The 16251-nt window shown below is 45.2% G+C and overlaps 1 protein-coding gene across 6 annotated transcripts in view; it reads right to left on the bottom strand.

Moving 5' to 3' along the window:
* Galnt18 (polypeptide N-acetylgalactosaminyltransferase 18) overlaps positions 1-16251 on the bottom strand; it is a 331708-nt gene that overhangs the window by 53965 nt on the left and 261492 nt on the right. For 4 of the 6 annotated variants that reach the window (XM_078046484.1, XM_078046485.1, XM_005326796.5 and 1 more), the window contains one exon: positions 4416-4601. The exons of the other annotated variants lie outside the window; for them this stretch is intronic. In XM_078046484.1, the coding sequence (XP_077902610.1) occupies positions 4416-4601 (186 nt within the window). The remainder of the gene's footprint in view (positions 1-4415; positions 4602-16251) is intronic. 6 annotated transcript variants of the gene reach the window in all.

Below are 16251 nucleotides of genomic sequence, written 5' to 3'. Positions count from 1 at the left end.
CCAGCAACCAAGGAAGGGGTTCACCTTCATGGCCAGCAGGTTGATTCATCCACGAATGAGCGTTAGCAAGGATTCACTGAGCTCTGCTATGTGTCCCACCTAGGCTAGGCACGGCGACCCACATATGGATTACACCACGGATCCTCCATGATCCCACAGTCTATTGCAGCTCTGGACACACACTAAAATCCCCAGAAGCACTTTCCACAAAGATCCCAGGACCCTCTTCCAAACCAATTAAATTTTAATCTCTGAGGGTGGAGCACAAGTGATTTTAAAGTCTAACCACATTTGAGAAGGGGAGAGAGAGAGAGAGAGAGAGAGAGAGAGAGAGAGAGAGAGAGAGAGAGAGAGAGAGAGAGAGAGATATTGATTTTAGATAACCAAACATTCTTTTACAATGACAGAAACACGTATGGGAAGGGGAAGCACTTCTGCAGCCAGAGCTGGCTTCCTAGAAAGGCCACCAGAACTGAGCTTACAAGGATGGGGTATGGTAGGCATGGGGTCTGGGAAAGAAGTGGAGGGTGGGGAATTCCAAATAGAACGGAATGAACAGGCACAGAGGGAAGAAACAGTGTGTTATACACACGAGTGTGGGCAGTTGCCATAGTGCATGTAGTTTATGTGGATCCCAAAACAAGGAGTGGGGAGAGTGAGGCTGGAGATACAGACAGGAAAGGGGAAGGGAAGCTCAGATGTATGTCAAATGCTGTACTTGGCCCTTGACTTTATACACAACAGGGAGTTGTTTAAAGATTTTAAGCAGGGTAATGACATGGTCATTGTGGGTTTTTAAAAGATAAGGTAGTTTGGAAGGGAAAAGGATTGAGCCAGGGAAGACATTTGAAAGCTGTTACAGAGGGACAGGCAAGGCCTGAGCCTAGATGTGAGAAGAGGTGGGAATGGAAGGGAGGGCTCCATGATTGATGGAAAGGATTGAGAAAAGAGGACAAAAGGATGATGATCACTTTCAAGCTCGTATTCCTGGGAAGACGGTAGCATCAGGAGCTGAGACAGAGGAGCAGAACTGGAGCCGAACTGGGGAAAGGAGATGTGCTCCGTTTGATTGCCAACAGGATCACCAGGAGGAGATGTCCAGCTGGCAGTTGGAGATGTAATTCTGAAAACAGGGTTAGAGGTATGCTGTCAACATATGGGTCGTAGGCAACTCAAGAGCAGATGAGATTTGCTAGAGAGCTGGTATATAGTAAGAGCAGTCGGCCACGGCTGCCTCTCCAGGAGCACTCAAGCAACAGGTAAGATGAGCCCACAAGAAGAAAGGAGTAACCAGGAAGAGAAGAGATTAGAGGGTGTTGAATAATGGAGCCAGGGACTTCAGAGTTTCAAGGAAAAGGTGGAATCCTGTAGCTTAAAGACTTTAAAGTATCCATTAAATTAGGCAGTTACAGACACTTCTCAGAGGAGGACATACAATCAATCAATAAGTACATGAAAAAATGCTCACCATCTCTAGCAATCAGAGAAATGAAAATTAAAACCACCCTAAGATACCATCTCACTCCAGTAAGATTGGCAGCCATTACGAAGTCAAACAACAAGTGCTGGCGAGGATGCGGGGAAAAGGGTACTCTTGTACATTGCTGGTGGGACTGCAAATTGGTGCGGCCAATTTGGAAATCAGTATGGAGATTCCTCAGAAAGCTGGGAATGGAACCACCATTTGACCCAGCTATTCCCCTTCTCGGATTCCCAAAAGACCTAAAAAGAGCCTACTACAGGGATACAGCTACATCAATGTTCATAGCAGCACAATTCACAATAGCTAGACTGTGGAACCAACCTAGATGCCTTTCAATAGATGAATGGATAAAAAAAATGTGGCATATATATATATATATATATATATATATATATATATATATATATACACAATGGAATATTACTCAGCACTAAAAAATAACAAAATCATGGCATTTGCAGGGAAATGGATGGCATTAGAGCAGATTATGCTAAGTGAAATCAGCCAATCCCTAAAAAACAAATGCCGAACGTCTTCTTTGATATAAGGTGGGCGACCCAAAACAGAGCAGGGAGGAAGAGCATGAGAAGAAGATTACCATTAAACAGGGATGAGAGGTGGGAGGGAATGGGAGAGAGAAGGGGAATTGCACGGAAGATGGAAGGAGACCCTCATTGTTATACAAAAATACATATAAGAGGATGTGAGGGGAAGGGGAAAAGAGAGAGAGAGAGAGAGAGAGAGAGAGAGAGAAATGAGTTACAGTAGATGGGGTAGAGAGAGGTGAGGGGAGGGGAAGGGAGGGAGCAGAATACAACAGACACTAGTATGGCAGTATGTTTAAACGTGGCTGTATATCCAATGTGATTCTGCAATCTGTACACGTGGGAATAATAAGAATTCATACCCCATTTGAATCAAATGTATGATATATGATATGTCAAGATCAATGTCATGTTTTGAGCAACTAATAAATTTCTAATGTTTAAAAATAAATAAATAAATAAAAATTTAAAAAAATTAGGCAGTCAGAAAGATCTTGCTGACATTGATAAAAGTGGCTTCAATGGAATATTGGAATGTAACTTCAGAAGTGAATGGCAGGTGGAAAAGTCTTTCAAAGCCTTAAGAGGAAGAAGATGGAGTTTGGACACAGAAGTTAACAGAGGAGTCGAGAGAAGTATACTGACCCCTTCCTTCTTACCTAAGGCTTTATCCTGGACATTTCCACACCTCATGTCTTTATTAACCCTACCCACTGAATTTCGTTTGAACTTCTCCCTGAGGAGTTACAGGCAGACACTGAGAGTCATCATTTCTCAGTTATTTTTACTGACGTCGTTCTCTACCATGCACTGGGTTGCTGTCCATTTCAACATCTGTCAGTTGAAACAGGGGAGATGGCTAAAAGGTCTGTAGCTTGGAGAAATGGAGAGAAGGGACCTGGGCAGTTTCCAAATGCTCTTAACATTTTTGCATCATTTTTCACAGCAGCGCTCAGCACCCTGCACAACATACTGTCATCCAATGTCCACAGATGGGTCTAGAAGGTGTGATGATTTCCCTAGAAATGCTCACTGTTGGGGTGACAACCCTGGGCTGCTTCATTAGGGTTGGCTGAGCTCTGGCTCATATTCCTTGATTCCTCATTTCCCCTCCCAACTGCTGAAATCTCACTGACGGCAGGAGGATGCCACCCAACTCAAGTCCCTGATGCCTGAGGAGGGAGATTGTCTGAAGCTCCCACACAAGGCTCTTCCTACTTTCTCAGCAATTTAGCCAGAACAACATTGGTAGAAAGTTTAGGGTACAAGTCCTTTATATAGAAACTTCAAGCAAAGATCAATCATTTCCCTATTAGAAAGAGAGCTAAAGCTTTCTAAAGGACTCCCAAGGGGATGCCACAGCCTTGGGAGGAAAGAAAGAGGTCATGCAGTCAACAGCTCTATCACACAGAATGCAACATAAGCAATGAACTCCAGGCAGACAAGCTGGTAAGCAGGTTGGAACGCTGCAGCCGACATCTGGTGGGTTTTCCTAACTCAGCATTCCAAGGTTATTTCCATGCGACACATGGCAAAGCTGAACCAAACTACTAGAGAGGCATGGCTTTTTCTCTTGCACTTCTGAGATGCAGATATCTAGAGGTCTAGGGGAAAGTGACAGGCAATGATGAGGTTCTGTGAAGATCAGAAATGACCTAAAAAATGTCCAGAACCATTCCTTTCTCCTACTGAGGATCCCTGTGGTTGAGTATCTGTTTCCCTATTCATATGGTTCAGGAAATGCCACACAGGCATATGGACATTACTTATCGCTCTGGTCAAAGGTTCAGTGGAGAAGCTCCAATCAAGAGTACATGAAGCTGGGTACAGTGGCACATGCCTGTAATCCCAGCAGCTCGGGAAGCTGATTCAGGAGGATTGTGAGTTCAAAGCCAGCCTCAGCAAAAGCAAGGTGCTAAGCAACTCAATGAGACCCTGTCTCTAAATAAAATACAAAATAGGGCTGGGGATGGGCTCAGTGGCTGAAAGCCCCTGAGTTCAATCCCCAGTAATCTCCCCCGCCCAAAAAAAAAAAAAAATACTACATGGGGATCAAGTTGCATTTTGTGAACTGTTGTCATTATTGATAATCCCAGACCACGAAACACCTCATGACAGAGAAACTGAGGGATGGGAGCAGGCAGGAAACTTGCAGCCATCTGGTTCAAATTTGATTTAAAATGAGGTCACTATGGTTCAGAAAGAACAAGTGCTTCTATAATCATGCATCAATCAGGGACGGGTAGGGGCAAAAAAATGGCCTCAAGACTCAGAGTCAGCCCTTTGCCAGCATACATTGGGGCTGACTGTCCCATCTAGCATGACAGAATTTAGTCCCAGTTTTGTGTTTTATCCCCATCAAACCCAGCCCCACCAAAGCTTCCTACCTCCTGGGGTATGTTCCATGCCATGTAGACATGGCTTTTAAATTCATCCATCCAAACTTCAGCCACCCTGAGTGCGTTCCTGCGGACATGGGCAGTGAGGTCCTCTGTGTAGGGCTTGTGGGCTCGCTCAATGTGCGCAATCCGCGAGCAGGGCAGGACCTCCACACTCCCACCACACTGCCACACCTGCAGAAGACAAGGAGTCACTCATCAGTGCCCGGACTAGGCTGTGCACCTCAAAACCAGGCCACGGATGACCACTCAACACGGAGCATGGGGAATCCAGCTTCACCTTGTCTCCCCTGATACTGAGAAGAAATAAGTGGTATCTGATTTCTACTCCTAAAGAAGCCTAGTTATTGAGTCATTGGTTCATGGCTTGGTTATTATTGCTGTGGGTTTACTTGCAAAGAATTAATATTCTCTGTCTCTCTGTCCATGAAACCTACTTGGCCAAAATGAGACCAGATGTTTTGTAACCAAAGACCTGGCTTCTCCCTGCCTTGGGGGAGAAGTTAACAAAATCCTTGATGATGATCCTCTAAAGGGACCAGAAAGAATTCCCAACAGAGACATCCATCTTCACATGGACCCCATGGGCCTGGCCAGGGATTAGTGGTCACAACGGAGAAAGAGCCAGTTATACTTCTCCGACCCCATTTTTCCCAGGCTTTGGAACTTAAAGGAGAGAAATCTGCAAAGAAAGGAATGATATTAAACTATCACCCAACCTTGGGGAGTCTGGATGCAATTTGATTTTGAAAGAAAAAAAATGTGGCCTTGTGCTCTTGAATGTCAATAGGTGGTATCCTGAAGTTCTCACCATTCAGATCTTTCCATGATCCTGAACATGCACACCTATTTGCGTTTCTAGGCCTTTGCCAATTCTGTTTGAAATTTTAGAACGATCTACCAACTCCTTCATCAGCTGAAAAGGTTCACCTCTCAAGACCTTGACCGTGGGGCCCCAACACTGTGGGATCTTTGCTCAGTCCTCTGGGCAGAGCCAGTTGCTCCCTCCTCTGGACCTCATACCTCTGGATATCACAACTTCCTTTCTGATCAGTCAGCCTCACTCACCCTGTGTTCCTGCAAGGCAGAACTTGTACCTCATTCATGTCTCATCTCTAGCACCTCCTACAGAGCCACAGAGAAACAAGTACTTATTGGATAAAGAAAGGATCGATGCTTAATTGGTCAATTGATCAATATATAAAAGGTTGATGCTTGCTGAATGGGAGCTGAATCTGAAAACCTCATCAGAGCTGATGAATGTGGCTTCTGAAGGAAAGAAGTCAAGATCTTTGGTGGATAATAGTGGCCACTTGCCGAGGATTGTCAATGCGATAATTGGTGGATAATATTCACTTGTATAATGGATGCCCAACCATGATGATAAGTCTGGGTCTGAGGCAGAGACAGATTGGGGTTTAGCTCAGTCCCAAATGCGTTAGTTAGAAGGACTCTCTTGCCAATCTCTGTCACCCGGGTGATCCTGAAGCCTGTTGGATTTGGAAGGCAATTTACTGACTTATCAGTTACCTCGGCTTATCTTATGTTTAATATATCACTTAGGCTCATTGGAAAGGAGTGTTCCCACTGAGGGTCTTTGTGGCAGGTGCTGCCCTGTGCCCGTGGGGATGCAATGAAACCTGATAGTTGTGAACAAAGGGTTTGCAACTGGGCTGCTGGAGTCCAGCTCCTGGCTCTGCTTCACACTAGCTGTGTGGCCTTTAGGAAGTCGCTTCATCTTGTCTGTGCTTGTTTTTCTTCTCCCCAGGGATTATCATAGTACCTATCTCATAAGGTTGTTGAGAAGATTAAGGCAATTCCATACGAAGTACCCAATCCATCACAAGCACTTGGTCAGTCTCAGCTGTCATGTATACAAATTATACGGTGGGGTCCTCAGAATAACCCTGCAAGGTGGTTGTCATTATCTCCAATTCCAAGTGGGAAACTAGACCAAAGAACGACCCTTTGTCCACGACCACACAGCTGGTACTGAAGACAAAAGGATCTGTGGAAGGCTCCAGGTGGTGCACCTTCCTTTCCAGGACCCGTGTGCTCTGGGGATCGTACTGATTTTCAGTTCACTGCACTCTGATTTTCAATGAAAACCTCTAAATCCTGTGAATAGGTTATTGACAACACAAAGGGCCAGGGTAATTATTCTTTTTGCAAGCGGAGCGGAGGCTATTACTTGACCTGTTTCAACAACACAACACAGAACATGATTCACACCAAAGCACTTTTGTTAGAAAACCTGTGTCTCAGAGTCTCACCATTCACCCGAGAGTGGGCACAGCTGCAGTCACTATGATCAGAGCAGCGACAGCGGCTGCATCTTTCCTTGTGCCTTTAGACACAGTCACAAAGGAGAGTAAACTCACTGTCAGTCTCTTGAATTCACTTCCCTCTTCCCATCCGCGAGGCCACCTCCCTTGTCCAGGCCATGGTCATCTCTGTACCTACTGCCAAACAAGTGATCTCTTTCCTCCTGTCTTCCTCCAAACTCCTCTACACACTGCAGCCAGAGAGATCTTCTGAAGGTGGGAACTGAATCACACCTCTCCCCTGAACCATGCCCCCACAAGCACCTTCTGATTTGGGCTTGGATCCTACTCCTCCCACTCTCTGGTTGTGCTTCCTGATACATTCTAGGCTGCAGCCATATTGAATTCCTTCCTCCAACACTCGGCTCTTCTCTCACTGCTAGATCTCTGCACCTGGGATGACATACTCTACCGTGCCCTGCTTCCCCAACTCATCATTTGGAATCAGTTCATGGTCACCTCCCCATACTGGCTTCAACTAGGTTAGCCTGTTTTATCTGTGGTCCCCACCTCACCTTTTCCTCATCTAGCACCACAGAAACTGCAGGTTTAATTAATCATCCCCTTCCCTCTTTCAAAAGGTTCTCTTAGTTCTTTAAATTCTCCTTTGGCGGTGTGTTAAGCGATGCTCAGAACAAACCATGGATTTTCAGGAGAAGTGAGGCAAAGCTGGCTGGCTGGGAGAAGGGAGTCAAATTTAATAGCACAGCTTCGGAGTCTGGGCGAACTGGATTCAAATTTTACCTCTGCTACTTGTCATTCTGTATCTTTGGCAGGCAACTTCCTCTCCCCAGGCTCACAGTGCGGAGAGGGTGTTTAATACTGTGCCAGCCTCAGTGTGGGCAGTCAAGGAATTGAAAGCATCATGTATGTAGGGACAGGACATCTCAACCAGTTCTGGGCCTGCTGGGTGCCGGCTGGGTGGTGATTTGGGGTTAATTAACCTCTGGTCTAAGAAACTCTCATGATGTGGGGTACTCCAAAGGTCTGTGGCCTCAGCAAGCCCCTGTGGCAGTGCTTGGAACACAGAAGCCCTCAGTCTGTGCCTGTTATTCATTTGTAAAAAGTATCATAATTGCTTCTCTTTGGCTTCTGTACATCCATTTCTGAGGAGCAAACAGCCTGCAGAGGACAGGCTGCCTTCCCATCAGACAGGGGTGCATGGGCTCTCTTCTCAGAGGCTTGTTAACACAGAGATCACCTCCAGTCTCCTCCCTTCTGTGAAAAGGAACTTTCTAGAAAGGGGGCAGCATTTGCCTTGGATACAACCTTCGGGTTTTGGGGAGCATCCAGGGTTTGGAACAGAAGATGCAGGCTCAGCATACATGTCACCATTCCTTGACCCTGCCGGTGACACTGAAGTCAATTAGGAAAGGCCTGTGCTCACTGATTCCTAGATGATGAGTGGCTCTACTGACCAACAGCATGTCCCAAGAAAGAATCTCAAAAGTCTTATGCTCAGCTCATCTCAGAGATCCTGTGGGATGGTAGACAAAGGTTAGAAAAGAAAATCATTGGCATTCACGTGGAATGGAAGATGATGTCACAAAGCTTCCAATGGAGGTTTGGGAGGGGCAGAGGATGAAGAAGTGAGAGAAAGGGAGCTGGCCCTAGCCTATGAAATGCCCAATTTCTAACTGACAAAAGATGGCAAGACCCAAGCCCAAGCCCAATGGAGGATAGGGACAGGAAGCCTTGTGTCAAAGAAGGAGGGCCTCGAGAAGGCTCAGCATGGAGTTCTGGGGTGGGTGGGTTGATGCCCCAAGTACAGAGGATGGGGAGGTGGACATAAAAGACGGCTGAGAAGTGAAGACCAAAAGGTCACATGGAACAGGGCAATGGAAGCAACTAATGAGATGCAGGTCCTAAGGTGAAGGCATGTATTGAATTTGCAGTCACTGGGGACACTGGACAGCTTTTGTCAGCCTGAAGCTGGGTCCTGTCCCTTCTGGCCAGGCACTGAGAATAGGCTTCTTGCCCACACTGAGTGTTTCCTTTGCCTGCCTTTCTAGTTGCTAGTTCATCTTCCTGGAACAACTTCCCCTACTCAGACATGAACCTCTTTGACCACCCTCTGAACACCTGTGGTCCCTCACCCTTATCCTTAATAACACTTATTTACAATTCTTTTATTTATGACTCATTCTTTAAATGTCTGTCCCCTCCTTATATGCTCTATAAGCTCCATGTCAAGCAAGGATCATGCCTGTGAGTCTACCATTGTCCCTATCGGCCTTGATGCTCAGTATACACTCAATCACTCTTATTGGAATGAGTGAATTTGAGTCCTGGGCTTTCAGACTAGAGAGACATGGTTTTAACCAGCTCAGCTGGAGGCCCTAATAAAGGCCATAAACATAAAATGTAGCCAGATTTTACGGAACACAATGACTTCCTTCAAACCCAAGCAGTTTTTCAGGGAAGATCTGACATTTAAGTGCTGACTGCTCCAACCAAAGAGAGTTACTTTGGCTGCAGAGCTTAAATTAAATGTTGTAAAACTCGGGAAGTCATCAAATGAGCATGAACAATAGCAGGCAGCTTTGTCTTGTGGAATCAGGAACTCACTGAAGAGAAAGACTCCAACCTCACAAATGCTGGGGTATCCTGGTGAAGAGCAGCTGGGTCCACTCCCCAGATGTGAGAAAGAACCTAAGGCAGATGAGAAATACAAGGTACCCAGGGTGGAGCCAGGTCACCCTTCTCACGGGCCCTTCCCAGAAAGCCCAAATCCAAGCCTCTACCTAGACCTGCAAGGAAGCAGGTGGGCCTTTGGGTTTGAATCCTGGCTTTATCACATCAGCCTTTGACTGGGACCTGTACAAAATGCTCCTATTGGCAAAGACAGGCCTGAGGTTTTTCAGGGAGTCAGGTCCATTTCCCTTCCCAAGACGGAACCTGTGGTGCAAGGTCGGGGTCATGTCTGTGTCTGTCATTTACATAAACAAATCTCTCCTTCCAAGTCTCAGTTTCCCAGCTGTTGAATGGGGATGCTGAGCTCAAGGATGCCTTAGCTTCCTTCTACCTTTCCTACAAGGTGACCCCAAGTTTTGTTGTTAGTATCTCAAGTGATGCCCAGCATTGGAGACACAGTTGACAGAAAGATGCTGAAGGCAACAGGATATAGTTTGGTCATCTTTCCTGCTAAAAGACTCCTGATCACTTTAGTCTATGACACGAGTAGCCAATGAATTGATACTCCTGTGTTAAATGCATTCACTTTAATGTCCTTCTGTGTTGAAAAGGATTCTGAGGCTCTCTCCAGGTTCAAAGGAAAAGCACGATGAAATTTACTAGTTTTATTTACCACAAGTAAAGAATTGGGGCTAGTGATATCCAGCCTCATATTTCATAGCCACATCCACGGGATAACATCCCAAATCCTTTCCAGCTTTTGTCTCCTTAGGACTTTTATGAGCTCTTTGCTCTTGGCAAATGGTATCCCCTGCTCCCTTCGCCCAAAACACTTCCTTCTGACTTGATTTCCTTCCATCCAAAGCCAGCTTGGCCCAGTTCCTCCTTCAGATTCTTGGAACACATGATTTGTACCACTCACGTGGTCCTGATTTCTTGGCTCATGTGGCTAATTATCTTTTTATGTGTAGTTGTCTCGCCTGGCTTGGCTGTGAAACGCTGAGACAAGAGTGGAAAGGCAGACCAGGCAGGCCAGAGGAGGAAGATGAGGCTGATGTAGCCAAGGCTAAGGCCTGGAGAGAGCTGGAAGAGGACCAGAAACTTGTTTGCGGAGTTTTTGTGGGGATGGAGATGTAGGCAAACAAAGACATGAACAGGCTGGGTAGGGCACTCACTCTTCAGGCATCCTTTAGTTTTACACCCTAGGCCTCTCCCTCACCTCACCCCACCCCTGTCCTTGCTCTGCATGGGGAAAAAAAGAAAAAAGAAAGAAAAGAAATAAAAATACATCCAATCTTCACAAGGCTAACACCAAATCCAAAGGACACCATAAGGCAGGGCCAAGGATATGAGGCAGAGAAGTAGCCAGAGTGGAAACACTGTAAGCATGGAGAAAATGTGGCTCAGCCCCATACTTGCAATCTTTGGTGACCAGACAAAGATCACACTCCTCAACAAGATCTGTAAGACCCCCAAGAGCAATGAATCCTATTCCCTGCAGTCACGCCACCTTCTTAGTTCCCAGGGTAGACCATATTCATGGATCTCTGTCCACCACCTGCCCCGCCCCGCAACCCCTTTCCTAAAATTCCTATATCCCCACCACAGAGACACTTACATGTCTTACTAATCCCCACCTTCTTTCCCTGGCTGTCCTAATTTTGATAAATGACTCTGCCATGTATTTCTCTATCATTTGCTATATCATTTGTATTTCCTCTTCTGCAGCAAATATGAGTGTGTATGTGTGTGTGTGTGAGAGAGAGAGAGAGAGAAAGAGAGAGAGAGAGAAAGAGAGAGAGAGAAGAGAGAGAGAGAGAGAGAGAGAGAGAGAGAGAGAGAGAGAGAGAGATCTCATGTGTATGGATTAAAGACAACACAATACAAATGTTTACCTACCACTCCACTTATGAAATAATACTTTAGCAGTGTCTTAGAAACCTCTGTGTATTCCATCTTCATGCCAAATATAACCTGTTATCCTGAATTTTTAAAAATAATCTCCTTGCCATGACCTACATTAAACATTGTTTAGTTTTACCTGTTTGGGGAACACCATATAAATGCAACCACATGGTATGCCTTCTGCATCTTGCTTCTTGCTTCGTTTACTTCCTTCACCCTAGTGTTCCATTGTATAAATAGACCACAATTTATTTTTGCATTCTCCTGTTGATCCACGGGCTTGTTTCCAGTATTATGAATGGGGCTCCTTGGAACATTCTCGTATGAGTCTCCTGGGGCCTGAGAGTGGGTATCTCTCCATGAACTTACACCACAGTAAAATTCATGGAGCATAGGTTAGACACACATTCCACTTTCCCATGGAGAGTGAAACTTTTGCAAATCGTGCGTGCAAAGTTACACTCCCACCAGCAGGAATGAGACTCTTATTCTTTCACATTCTTGTCAACATTTGACATTGTCCAATTTTCTTTTCATTTTTGCCAATCCTGTGGCATGAAATTCTCTCTTACTGTAGTTTTAATTTGCAACCTCCTCTTTACTAGTGGGAAGGCATCTTTTTCCTGTTACTGGCCTTCAATACCACATTCTGGGAGAAGACTCATATCTGCCTTGTTCTTATCAAAGAATTTCCTATGGTTACACAGGACTGGTTACACATGAGAGGTACTCAAGAAATACTTATTGTATGAACAAAGGATCAAAAGTTGGGTTTTTGTTTCATGTTAGCTCCAAAGTACTTTACTTGTTGTTCCCCAGGTTCCCAAGGGTGACTATTTAGTTATTTTAAAGTGTAAGGAGACATTTTTTAAGTCTGACAATGCTGACCCTTCCATCAGACTCCACAGGAAAACATCCCTGGGGATACAGTTTCTCAAGCCCTCTCGAAATGATCCCATCCAAAGAGTCCTCTGGACAGAACTGCTCCTTGGGAAACATGATGCTTTTTCTTGGAAGGTGTCCCTGAAGGGTCTGAATATTTGGGTCAGGCCCAAGAAACACTTGAAGCATTTTCCTCCTTTGAAAGGAATCCTTCATAACTATCACTAGGCAGTAGGAGGGTTCAACCAGCAGAATTCCAAGGGAAGACAAGCTGGGCTGGAATGCCTGGGAGCTTTTCATGAAGAAAACTTAACAGGCTGCCTTGTAGGAAGTTGGGGGGTGGGGTGGAAAGAGCTGCCTACCTACAGGAAACCCAGGGGCAGAGAAAAGCAGCAAGGCACACTCCAGGAACTGGCCCTTCACAGATAGAGGGCTCTGCTTTTCCTCAGACCCCAATGCTCCAACCATAAAAATTGGGCCTTGGAAGTACAGGGAAGGACATTCCCTGAGGATCACTATGCCAATGTGTGGTCACTGAGATTAGAAGATGTCTCAAATGGTTCTGAGCCAGAGGAGCATATTCATGATTACCTCAAATCTCAAACCTCATATTTGAAAAAGAAGTCAGGCCCAGACACAGTAGGGTTGGGGTGGTCTCCAAGGGCACGGCAGAGGCTCCTGTTGCTCCTGAGCTCATCTTGATGCTCCTCTGCATCTCCCAACCAGCTTCAATTTAGGAGGGACCTTGTGAGCAGCTCAAACCAATAAGATGAGAAGAGAAATGACACCTGTCACTTCTTGACAAGGTGGGCAAGCATCTAGTATTGTCTTGTCTAAGCGTACTTCCATTGCCCACCCCATCCGCTAGATATTGAGGGTGACCTTCAAGTTCAAAGATGATGAATCCACAAAGAAATCACCTGAGTTCCTAAGTCACCACTTGGAAAAAAGATGCCCTGCAGAGCCTCCCATCTTTCAGGGGTCTATGTTGTGAGTGAGCAATGACCTTTTGGTGGGTTTAACCTCTGAGCTTTGGGGGCTACTGTGGCAGCCTGTGATGTGTAAAGAGGCAAAGTGACCATAGAAGTTCCCTGCAGGTACCAGTGATCAGAGACTCAGTCCAGGTTGTAGAAGAAAGCTCCAGACAGAGGGAGGAAGCAGGTGTCCCAATTCCAGGGAGGAGTCCTTTAGAAAAGGATCCCACTAGAGGTTGAGAACATAGTAGATCTAGTCCCAAGAGGAGAGGGAGGGAGTTGCAGGGGGGCAGGCAGGATATTAGGAACCCTGCAGAGTAGGCTGCTGGTAAGAATCTGGTTCAAGTTCAAAAACAGCCTACTGTCATGTATAACTGATTAGTTCATTTACAAAAATGTATAAAGTAAAAAAAAAAGGCAAAGCAAACAAAAAAAACAGAGCAGAGGGAAGAAAATCAAGGAAGAAACCAGCTGAGTTGAAAGAGAAGGTCATGACTTGGAGTTTACATATAGCCCAGGTTCCTTGGAAAGTCAGACTACAGCCCTGTGGTAACTCCACTAATACCAGAGACGAGCAGCTGTTGAGTCCAGCAATGCAGTCACATCTCCAGTCCTGGAAAGGGGACACAGAATTAAATGGGGCTGACTCTCAGTTTCTCTCTGCAAGAGGCTGGGAAGGTGGACTAATCCCCGTATAGTCCTGTTTACAGAACAAACCTCTATAGAAGCCACAAGTTCAGAGAAAGAAGTATTGAGTCCAAATCGAGTCCCATTGACACTTGCACTGTCTACTCTAATTTCTTCTTTGTTTTGCACTAAGATCTCTGGTCTCCATTACCATCATGGGTGCTGCCAGAGAATGATGAGTTTGAATGCCACAAGCATTTGGGAACCAATTTTCTAAAATCCAAATAAAACCTTTCCCTTCCCTAATCTGAGTCATTTTCTCAGATAACTGAGAAACCATCCATTTACTCCGCACATTCAGCGCCCTCACTGATGGGTTCAGTCCCTCTCCATTGCTGTGAGGCTCCTTCTCCTGTGGATGTGCCTGCTATTCATCCAGCTGCTATTCAAAGCAGACCCCCTGGACCATGTTTAATTTATACTTTGCTATATGAATATGAACCACTTACTCATTTAAAGTGTTTCCTTTTTTATGTCTTTAATCAGTGGCTGTTTCTTTCCTCACTCTGAAGCTTAATCTAATCAGAAACAAATCCCACACATATGAATAGCTCATTACCACGTCCCAATCAAATTCACATTGACCATCTATGTCAGATGTCCCTCAAAAGGATGACACTGTCCCCAAAGGATTACTCTGAGTCAGTGTCCAAAGAGCAATGCCATGTTAAGTCAGGAGGGTCCTTCCTGAAATCCAACCAGGAATTGCTGGAGTAAAGTATATACTGTGGTCCCAGCATGGTGGGGGCCATCTGATGACAGGTGACTGATGTGTCATTAAGATGGAATAGTGGAAGTCAGTGTGGCAGACCCCAGGGGCAGACGTCCGGGAAGCTGTGAATCTGGCCCAAGCATCACACTACTCTCGGCTCCCAGGTTCACTCCAGGGCATCAAGTAGATGATAAAATGAAGCTGAGATGCTGAACCATGTCTCATTCAGAAATGATATTTGTTCTAAGGAGCATCCTCCTATTTGATTGAAATTCAGATTATGAAATCTGGAGTGCTGGGTTTTCACTTAAAGAGATTTGCCCTTATCACGTACATCAAAACCAATTGTCAGCTTGGGCATCATCCCGGGTCTCATCTCTGGAAGCACCTACATGGAACTTGCCTTTAAAATGCAATTCATAAAGAGATCAGCATTGCAGTAGAAGGGGACCTAACGATGATTTCCACCATTTCCCAGGTGAGCTGACGGGGGTTTGAGATCTACTTTAGAAGTAGAAAATGGGTCCAAAGCCTGACTTTTGGGAGACAGAAAGTCATTGTGGTTCAGAGCACAGGCTCTGGGTCAAACAGTCTTCATGTCAAATCCTACAATTCCCATTTGCTGTGTGGGTGAGTTTAGGGAATTTATTTCTTCTTCTATGACTTGGTTTCTGTGTCTGTAATTTAGATAAAAAATGATAAATTCCAAAAATATTTGTGAGAATTAAATGAGGTAACATAGGAGGTAACTCCTGGTATGAGCTTAGAGCCCAGGGTGTGTTAACCATGATTATTATCACTGTAAGATTCTACTGATTATAAGAGGCATCGTTGCTAGGGAAGAGCTTTTGGGGGGAGCTTTTCAGGGCAGGAGGAAACATGTTCCTCTGAGCTGGGGATTTATATATTCAACTGCCTATGTGTCATCCCTACTTACTTGCAATCACTCAGGCACTGCAAGCTTATCTTGTCCAAAACAAAGTTCTTGATTTCCTCTCCTCTGTCCCTTAAGCTTCTCCTCATCCACCTAATAGCTCAAGCTCAAAGCCTGTAGGTCATCTGTTATGGCTTCCTCCTCCACACCCAATACATCCACAAATGCAGGCAGATCGACCTCGTAAGTATAGCTTGAGTTTCTCACTTCTCTCCATCTGGTCCAAGCCACCACTACCTTTATGTGGACAGCTGCATCCCAAGCCTCCTAACATGTCTTTCGCCTTCAACTTCAGTCCATTGACTGAAACTAAACATCACAGCATATACTTCTGTGTCAATTCAACCCAACACTTACAACCAGATAGTTATATACTGAGCATTTGGTACATGCCAGGCACTATTACAGGATTTGAGAATGTCATCATCACTGAATCTAGCATATGCAATCCCTGGCTTCCTGACACTCACACAATTCTGTGTTTTCCACAACAGCACATGCTATGGGCTAAATTCTGCTCCCCCCCTCCAATTCATGTGCTGAATTGCTAACTCCCCAAGATTTTGAAGATAGGGCTTTGAAGAATGTGGTTAAGATTAAATGAGGTCATAAGAGGGAGCTCTGATCTTATTAGAGGAAGAGACACCAGAGACCTCTCGCTGCCAAGTACGCAAACCAGAAAGAGAGCCCTCCCCATATCCAAATATGCGGCACCCTGATCTTGGACTTCCTGTCTCTGGAATGATGAGAAAGTAAATTTCTATTGTTGAAG

Source organism: Ictidomys tridecemlineatus, chromosome 4 (genome assembly GCF_052094955.1).
Source record: "Ictidomys tridecemlineatus isolate mIctTri1 chromosome 4, mIctTri1.hap1, whole genome shotgun sequence".
In the NCBI taxonomy this organism is placed as follows: Eukaryota; Metazoa; Chordata; class Mammalia; order Rodentia; family Sciuridae; genus Ictidomys; species Ictidomys tridecemlineatus.
The sequence above is the reverse complement of the archived record's forward strand: the minus strand, read 5'-3'. Positions and strand labels throughout refer to the sequence as shown.